The sequence below is a fragment of the Triticum dicoccoides genome, chromosome 7B (assembly GCF_002162155.2).
Source record: "Triticum dicoccoides isolate Atlit2015 ecotype Zavitan chromosome 7B, WEW_v2.0, whole genome shotgun sequence".
In the NCBI taxonomy this organism is placed as follows: domain Eukaryota; kingdom Viridiplantae; phylum Streptophyta; class Magnoliopsida; order Poales; family Poaceae; genus Triticum; species Triticum dicoccoides.
The window spans coordinates 663,931,489-663,941,230 of NC_041393.1; the positions used below are offsets into that span (position 1 = coordinate 663,931,489).

The 9,742-nt window shown below is 39.8% G+C and overlaps 1 protein-coding gene across 4 annotated transcripts in view; it reads right to left on the minus strand.

Annotated features, from left to right (window-relative positions):
• Positions 1-3,155: 3,155 nt before the first annotated feature.
• Positions 3,156-9,742, minus strand: part of LOC119337372 (DUF21 domain-containing protein At4g14240-like) — a 10,817-nt gene continuing 4,230 nt past the window's right edge. The window contains exons 7-14 of one of the 4 annotated variants that reach the window (XM_037609498.1): positions 7,681-7,748; positions 6,672-6,759; positions 6,513-6,586; positions 6,234-6,355; positions 5,989-6,135; positions 4,482-4,528; positions 4,314-4,389; positions 3,156-3,518 (exon numbers count right to left, since the gene is read on the minus strand). In XM_037609498.1, the coding sequence (XP_037465395.1) occupies positions 6,122-6,135; positions 6,234-6,355; positions 6,513-6,586; positions 6,672-6,759; positions 7,681-7,748 (366 nt within the window). In that variant the 3' untranslated portion in view covers positions 3,156-3,518; positions 4,314-4,389; positions 4,482-4,528; positions 5,989-6,121. Of the gene's footprint in view, positions 3,519-4,313; positions 4,390-4,481; positions 4,529-5,988; positions 6,356-6,512; positions 6,587-6,667; positions 6,760-7,680; positions 7,749-9,742 lie in introns of those variants that run through there. The other 3 variants (XM_037609499.1, XM_037609497.1, XM_037609500.1) reach the window with 3 other exon arrangements.

Genomic DNA, 9,742 nt, shown 5'->3' on the forward strand with positions numbered 1-9,742 from the left:
CAGACCTTGCCCTTAGAGGATTCGGGAAGAGAATTAGATTATAGGAAGATACGTAAGAGCACGTAACAATGTTACGTAGGTTTACGTAGGTGTTGTACCTAGGTGTAGCAAAGCCCCTGATTTTTGTTACATTACGTACTGCGAAATACAGGAGCCTTGCAAAACCAACCGCGTCCCCGTTCTCTCGTGTGCATGAGTTTTGCCGGAACAGATCGAAGCCATTAGCATCGTGTACGTGCGTCCCGGGCCGAATAGTTAACGCGCCAACCTTGTTGTGTATCTTGTGTTTTATTTCATGATAACATGTGTCTCATTCATATCATAAAAATCATAATACAAACCATATAGACACTAATATGATAAAACTGAAAAGACAATAGAACGCTAACCTTTGCATAAAGGATCATCAACCAAGTAAAAAAATTACAATCAAGACCAAATAATTCTTTGAGCTGGACACCAACGTCTATCATCTGTCTCTGGCACCACCACAAAGCCATCAAAGAAAAACATAAAGGGTCACCTTCTCACCCGAGCTCGACGTGGCTCCATCACTAATATGCAACTTTATGGATCTGCTGCAAGGTGATTCACCAAGGGCGAAGCCATTGTATTTGAACGAATGAGAGTGGGGCAACACCATGGACACGCCTCGAACTTCAGATCTGGCACCTCCTCTCAACAGAGATGTCGGAGGGGGAAACCATACCTACTAGCCACGAACCACTGACTCAGCACACGATCCATCATCTTTGAGATACCATCAATGCAGACCGCAATCTGCATATGCTCTTGGATACCTCCCAAGCTCTGCGCCGGCGCTGGAGCAAACGCCGTCGCAATGGCGGAGCCCGAGGATGCTGCCGCCGCCACGTCATCCTCGCTTGAGGTTTTCAAATCCATCCCAAACTATAAAGTCGATCGCCTCGTTGGGGAAGGATCTTAACCTTCTTTGTTCAGCGTCGCCTCGTTGGGGAAGGATCTTAACCTTCTTTGTTCAGCGTCGCCATCACGTCACTGAAGACAGGAAGATGATCTGGTATCTTGTGTGTGACCAGTCATCCCGGCAGGCCCCAAGGCGGAAGGGCCATGCAGCGCAGGCGCTGCTGCCCCTGGCACACGTCCTTCCGCCATGCGGCAAGTCGGAAAGCAGCTTCCGCCATGCAAGATGCATGCAGGTACTTCCCGCCATGGCTTAAGGCGGAACCTTACACATGCCGTTAGCTTCTTCCGCCAAGGCATTTCTTATAATTCTACTCAGAGGGGTGTGTTTTTTGTCATTTCTGTTGCCCTGAAGGGGTACAAATCAATGTAAAAAATATGTATCCTGAAGTCGGACACAGGACACACAGTACAAAATGTGTTTCCATTTCACTACGATTCTCCTCCGTCAGATATGAATCAAACCAGAAGCAAAAACGCACTTTGCCGCGCGGTTTGTCAAAAGCCATTGTGCCTGAAAGTTTTCTCTTGTTATGTTTGTTATACTCTACATATTGTTCTAACAAAATCAGTAGGTAAATAACATGAAAATTCCAGTCCATGTTGTATTGATAACTTCATGATCTAAGAAATAATATCATTTCGCTTATCACATACCAAAATTTGTTTCACACAAAATAGAACACGCAATGGAATAACTTAGAAAAATATCAGTGATTCTGCATTGCAATTTGTAATCAGCCAAAAGATTACATCAAAGCTATCCTGGCGCACACAGTATGTTCTGCATATATACCAACACACTATATTATAATTGATATATGGATTGCTTACGGTAATTAAAAGTTCTACAAAACAACACACTATACCGGGATATCCTTTTAAAGTCAAAGCCATGGCCCCACATGTTTCCATGTAATCAAATATGATATACACTTATAAAAATTGTTAGTCACCTATTCATCCCCCTCTAATCAACCATACCAATCCTTTCAAGCACGTCATGCGACCTCGGGTGCATTCTTTGTCGCCGGGCGAAGCATGGTTAAGCCTAAAATGATTATAATTAATTTGCAAATTACAAATTTACTGTATACATTTACAAAAATTACATACAAACAAAATTACGGTGCAATAAAATTATTTTTTTAATTTTTTGTACATGCTACAGTAAATCCGCACAGTAATTACTACAGTATTTCACTGTAGCTCTTGACATCTCTTCTTCGTTTTACATTCACATGTCACTGTAGCTTCGTGACATTCCTTCGGGATGTTAAGAGGATCCACTTCCTTGCTTGCAAGAGGAGACCTTGCTTGTGTCTGATTTGCGGGATCTAATTGGACTGTTATAATGGAATTTTACAATACACGAGTTGAATCTATGTGAAAGTTCAAGTTCTCACTGGACTGCGTTTGGATCACGCAGAGTGTAGTCTTACATATTTGAAGCAGGAGAGATTTCACATGATTTGTTGGGTCAAAGAAGTATGATTTCACATGATTTCACATGATTTAACGCAGAGTGGATCACAAATGTTTCGGCCTGGAGGCACAAAATTGGCGTGCGCCAGCCATTTAGTGTTGCTCCACCATGTTGAGACCTTCTATTCCGTGCGTTATGACATACGAGCAAACTCACAGCTCAGCTCAGTTCACTAGTTTTCTTTTTATTTCTTTCATGAAATAAATGTTCTTATTTCATAGGTTTTTATTGTTAGTAAGTTTTACAACAGGGGGAAATCATATTGTGAAAGATGAATAATTGAACAAGTGAACGTACATATAAATGTTCATCGTGTAACTGAATAAAATTATAACACATTTTGAAAACATTCATCAATACTTAATTACATGAACATCTTTAAAATGTTCACCATGTATTTTAAAAATATTCATTGTATTACAAAATGTTCACAAGTTACAAAATTGCTCACAAATTTTAAAATGTGTTACTGAATAGTTTAAAAACCTTCATGAGTTTCTAAAGATGTTTATGCTTTTAAAAAACAGTAAAAATTCAGAAGAAACCCATGAAAAAAAGGAAAAGGGAAAGGAAAACCCAGAAAGAAGAAACCGGAAGAATCACGGAAGGAAAAGGAAATAGCAAAAACCACTTTGACAGCAAATGGGCCAGCCCAACATCCGCTCAACCCAGCCCATGGTCATTTTTCCATGCAGCATGCACGGAATAGGATTCACTGATCTCAGAAGAAACAAAAGGATTCACCCACCATGGTTCAGTGATCCACGGTCAGTATTCCAATCAGTTTTATGTTCATGGTTCAGTGATCAGTGGTTTCAAAAGTGGTCATCAAATGTTGCTGTACTTGAAATTTACAGAGCAAGTTCGCTTGTATTTATTGCTTGCCGAAGATTGCAAGAACGGAAAAAAGTTTCCCAATACCCCTGTGTTCTTCCATCTTTACATTGATGTGATACATCTAAAATTACCTCCCGTTTTATAGAAGAGGCTCAACAAGGCTCACTTTATTTTTTGACTTGTTTGAATCACCACTAGGTTTCTTCAGAATTCCGGTAGGCTGTTGCCCTGGCTGACCCTGTCCCTGTGAACCCTGAAGGAAATGCATAAGATTGAACATCTAAGGGACTTCCACCAAAAATTCATGGAAGCACAGACAAAACTGTTATTAGGAACAACCATGATCTTCAAAACAAGACAAAAAGGCTACGTCACTGTTAATACAGATTGGACTAAAACCAGCATCTCAGCAAAGATGAGATAGATACAGGAGCATGGGTTTGGGTGAGACTGAATTCTAGACAACATTGGGCAAGTCTATCTTTGTAATTAAGAGAGGGTGAATTGGTCTGGCCTACGACTACGAGCCTCCACGGCCATTTGGGATTTTATTACATCCGGTCTGGCGAGGCAAGAACGACAGCATCTCTTCGGGAGATCGCACTAGAGACTAGACCTAAGTAATGGGGTACACAGATACTTCTTACTAAGCCTCTAACTACAATTTAACTGTTGCAAGACAAGTTTAGGCGGTGATTTAAAGATAAAAATCACAGCTCATAAACTTGCCGGAAGCCTATCATTGAAGTATATGTTAATGTTAAAACCAAACTGAAGGAGATTTTCTGTCTAAATCTTGTGAGCAGTTACCTACTGGACAAACAAACAACAGCGAAATCAAGATAACAAGATTTGTATTCATATCATACCTACCCTCTCTATCCACAAAATTTTATAGTATCATCTCTAACGATCAAAATTAAGAAAATTGACTCATACTCCAAATTTCAAGAGTCGAGAAATATTTGTGCTAGGATAACATATCATGCAAGATATTCATGTATATTTTGTTAATCAGCTTGCATCATAAATAAAAGTGGAAACATACCTTTTGACTCAATAATTTTCGATAAGATGGAACCCTTGCAACTGCTGATGCAGCGACTGCAGCAGCCACTCGGATCCTGTGAGGGAGGGAATTAAGTTGCATACAGTATCACTTGGCAGAAGGTGAAGAATGCCAGGAGCAGGTAGCTCCGGGAAGGATGAGACATACCTTTGATGGACATCAACATATTCGTCCGTCTCATCAACTATCTCCTCCTGTAAACTCCAAAAGTCAGAATGGTGAGGAACTCAAAAAGTTTGAATTGAATCAAAACAAAGAACTTAACAAATATGACACTTCCAGTTGAAAGCCCAGACTTATAGTAACAAGGCTAGAGCTTTTCAGAAACAATCAAAACAAACATGGCAATCTGATTATAGATCTGGTTAGAGGTGGTTATGTAGTACGTTGACCAATTTATCACCTTAGTGTAGATATACAATTCCAACTTTTTGAGAATTAAAAAAAAAAACTGGCAATGTGAGTACATATGTGCCACAAAAGCTAAAAGGCAAGTTCTACAGGACGGCGGTTCGACCCGCAATGTTGTATGGCGCGGAGTGTTGGCCGACTAAAAGGCGACATGTTCAACAGTTAGGTGTGGCGGAGATGCGTATGTTGAGATGGATGTGTGGCCACACGAGGAAGGATCGAGTCCGGAATGATGATATACGAGATAGAGTTGGGGTAGCACCAATTGAGGAGAAGCTTGTCCAACATCGTTTGAGATGGTTTGGGCATATTCAGCGCAGGCCTCCAGAAGCTCCAGTGCATAGCGGACGGCTAAAGCGTGCGGAGAATGTCAAGAGAGGGCGGGGTCGACCGATTTTGACATGGGAGGAGTCCGTTAAGAGAGACCTGAAGGATTGGAGTATCGACAAAGAGCTAGCTATGGACAGGGGTGCGTGGAAGCTTGCTATCCATGTGCCAGAGCCATGAGTTGGTTGCGAGATCTTATGGGTTTCACCTCTAGCCTACCCCAACTTGTTTGGGACTAAAGGCTTTGTTGTTGTTGTTGTTGTTGTGAGTACATATGTGGTTAGAGATAGTCATTTAGTACGCCATGTGTTGGGTAAATGGACGAAGGAGATGAAGAGTATATGCATAGCAAAATTGATTTCCACAACAAGTTTTTCCATTATCATGGCATGGCAACACAATTAATTCCATTATCATGACAGAGAAAGTTAAGAATGTTGGATGGAAGTACAGAACATGGTTCATATTTACTCCCTCCGTCTCATAATGTAAGACGTTTTTTGACACTACATTAATGTCAAAAAACGTCTTACATTATGGGACGGAGGGAGTACTTGTGTTACGTGCACAAGTTGGCCATATGCAGAAACGAAATGTATACTTAACGAGTTCAAACATGGTATTTTTTTTCCAATTTGCCAAAATGGTTAAACTGAATTATGTAAATTATGGCGAAAACAGTGTATCTCTCTCCCTGAGAAACAAAACTTTGGTTGTTCAATGAACAATGTAGAGTTAAATTGGTGGTTGCAATACAAAGGCTGAAATTTATGCACCTAACCTCTATTGTTACAGTTTACTCCATATGTACTGTGTTTTTCTGCTCCTAAATTCCAAATGCAGTTGTCCACCATACACCAGAAAAATGACAACACTACCTTCCAAAGAAGAGCAACTTAGTGTGTTCACATCTTACCTGCAAGAGTTCTTCAAATACGTCTTCCAGTGTGATGATACCAATGACACTACCATTATCCATATCCTATGATAACTGAGCCAGTGCATTTGACGGTGTATCATTCGACTGCATCGAGTGGGCTTTATTTCTATTAACCTGCATGTTCTGTTGTCTTTCAGTATCAACAATAATAGTATCCACCCTTTCATCAGTACTGCCTAGCAAGGGTGCAGTCAGTTGTGTTGCCCCAGCCGACTCCATACCAGGTTCAGTTTTATCCTGAGGTGGTGCGTTCTTAGGCTTTGCCTTCACAACAGCAGCCATATGACTACCTCCTTTCTGAAACTCATTCAGTATATCATACAAAGGCATGTCTGAAGGAACCCTGGGAGAGATTAATATTTACCAATTGTATGTCAGAACAGTTTATACACTAGTACTACTAATAGAGCAACACGGACACTCCAAAAATTCGACCAATTGTATACCATTTTGAAAGAGATGTTTTCCAATTTATATTTAAATAAAATTGGGGTATATACCTTGGAATCCTCCTAATGGAAACAGCACTAACTGGCGTCTCTATTTCAGCACGAACTGTCAGAAGACTTTTGACCTAAATAATATTTAAATGGTTCAAAGTTAGTAAAGTACATAAAAAAGATCACCAAGTAATTCTCCATGGCATAATTTTTACCTACCAACAGGAGACCTATAACATTTCTAGGGCTTCCTGAATACACAGGTACACGGCTGTGGCCCCGGGCAAGAATTGTACCAATTGTTTCCCTGTAAATACAAGTAAATAAGGTTCACTATAAATAACAGCATGTGATAAGCATGTCAAAAGTTGCATAGCGGAGTCCTCTCAATATATGCTATTCACAACTGTTTGTTATTTTAATATCTAGGTCCAGCTTTAAAATGATTACATCACCGAAGTATAGAACCACAGATAGAGAAAATGCAAAGGGAATTCAATCAGGATCAATGGAGTATGCTTGCTAGAAGAACCAACAAAATTAGAAGCAGAAAATGGCACAAATGGACAATGCAAACTGCTCTTTGCAACCTTTCAATTGAAGGACTTAATACTCCAATGAATCTAAAACTAATATGCTTCAACTTTGTTATCTGCCATCAATAAGCATACACACACTGACCAGAATCACAGTCACAAGTGTTGATGCTTGATACACAGTCACAAGTACATGATCAAGCTATTAGTCTTGAGTATGTGCCTTCAGAGTTTGCTTCAGTTGACCAAACTAAGTGTGTCTGATTCACCCTGATTTTGAAAAGGGGTTGTTAGCTATGTATAGTTTATACATAGCATGTTTACCTTAGTTGGCTAGTTCTAGCATGTTTGTATCACCCAATTGTATAAAGTGTTCTCTACATATTTACCACACATTTACGTGTATATATTTAGGCATAGAAGCTCATAACAAATACACATGTTCTTGGACCTTGGCAACATGCGTATCATTATTATTTTATTTTATTTTTGTGAGGATGTGTATCATTATTTTGAGCAACGCTAACATAGTATGTGTGTTTCTCCATAGAAACGCATGGGTATTTATCTAGCATGAGGAAAGCAAAGAATTGGGAAAAGAATTAGCAAAACGCAACAAGAAAACCATTAGATCAATGGTAATAATGAACACCATTGAGATAATGGTCTACCAAATGGAAATGCATTTTTACCAATCCAACTTGGAGTCCACATCTAAAGAGAAAGTTGATTCAATAGGTGTCATAGCTTCTTCGGCGGTCTACATACACAATAAAATGAGTTTTCAGCCGAAGTCAACTATATAAAATTGAGTTCCGTTTCACAGTGAAGCACTACACTGTGAAATCGTAACTAGAATATTTAATTCAGAAAATGAAACTAAGGCACCTAATCCTGAATTCAATACAAAGAAAAGAAGAAGCACACTATTGTTGACTGCTCAAGCCTTTCCATATATATTAAACTAGTTTTGTATGAGAACCATGCTTGCTAGTTGGAAGCCTCGCGTGCAGGCATGATTATTGGGGATATTATACATTGTTAACTGCTAATAAAAGAACATAAAAGAGAATCATAGCTAAGTTTGCTTTCGTCTCCCCCAAAAGCAAAATGACGCAGCTACATCGAGAAACAATAAGTCAAGCAACATCTAGTTTTATGCCAACTACCAAGTTTATTTCAACTTCGGTTGCCAATATTGCCCCTCGATCAGTTTTTTTCAAGTGGTAACAATGAGGTTGCTTGGTTTCATAACAACAAAATTGGCTTCCCAATATTTAGGCAGACCAAAATTTTGGCTACTAAGTGGTATGACCACCAACTTACCTAGCCCACCTCTGAAAACTTGTCGATTTTCGACAAGTTTTGTCAAATGTACTGTGCCAAAATTTTGGTCAGCCAAATTTCTGCCACCGACTAAGTATGCCAAATATTTATGAATTTTGCAAAGCTCCAGATATATGGTTTGAAAATCAGTTCAAGTTTCAATTACGAAATTGTTGTAGGAATAGCTAATTCGACCCGGGATCCCGCCTGGTCTTACATGGCGAATTGCTAAGGTAAAAGCTACCACATCACTGGGTAGCCTTGGTCATTTGTCAAGGACTGCTAGCCTATATAACCACAACCACCAGCACCACCCACCCGACCCCTGGATAGCCTTGGTCATTTGTCAAGGACAGCTAGCGTATATAACCACAACCACCACCCACCCCATCTCCACTCCCCGCGAGAATGTAACCATTCAATCTCACTTGAATAGAACTCAAGGGGAAAGGCCTCCAAGGGATTGAAGATTAGGGATGGATCTGAGGGAGTCACCTCACACGCCTAATCCTCCGGCCTCCAAGGTGACATTGTCAGGAGTTTGAAAACATTAAACGACATGGCCGCAATCAAAAAATAACCGAAGATGAAGGCGGAGGCTAATCCCATAAGACGCACATTGTTGATGCACATGTGTTGCTCTGATGGTGAATGCACGACAAGGTTAAGGGTTGTGGTATTTTTTGAATTATGTTAGTAGAGTATGCATATTGTTTATTTTTTACTTTTTCTTAGTCTAGTTGTCATCTGTGTTTATCGCAAGAAGATCAAGTTCAAATTAGTGGGTGGTGTATTCAATGACATGTCTCTAGGTGAGGCTATATGATTAGTTGGCTGCTATCATGTATTGCGCAAGGAGCGGATGGTGTATTCAACAAAATTGCTAGTTCGGTATGTAATAATGAGTTGTGCCTATAAAGAGAACAAGTCAAAATTAGGGGGAGATTATGGCAAACAATCTGGCTTGACAATTAGACTTGTCATGGTCAAGTTGGTGGAGTAGACAAGTTTGGATTTAGATTTTGGAAATAATCCACAGCTTCCGTACTCGTCTCTGAGTTGAAAACATGGTTTCGAATCCAAGTTTGCCTACATGCGATGTTCATGTTTGATTCGTTCTCCTACTTTTCATTTATGAGTAAGTCTACAAGTCATGTAGTTTGGTTGATATAAATAATTGGGAAGGTGAAAACCCAAAGGCCTGAAATTTTATAAGAATTATTAATCGTACTTCAGTTTATGCCTATGCAATACCAAAAGGAAACATTGATTTGCCCCATAGTTGACGTGCCTAAGAGGATCTGTCCTCCTTTACATTACTATTCTACCTTATGCTCCGCCCCTAAATTGATCTCCCAGTACAGAATAGTTTTTGCTGAAAACTGTAGAGGAAACCCCGAGATTTAGTTTTAGATACAAGTAGCGCTA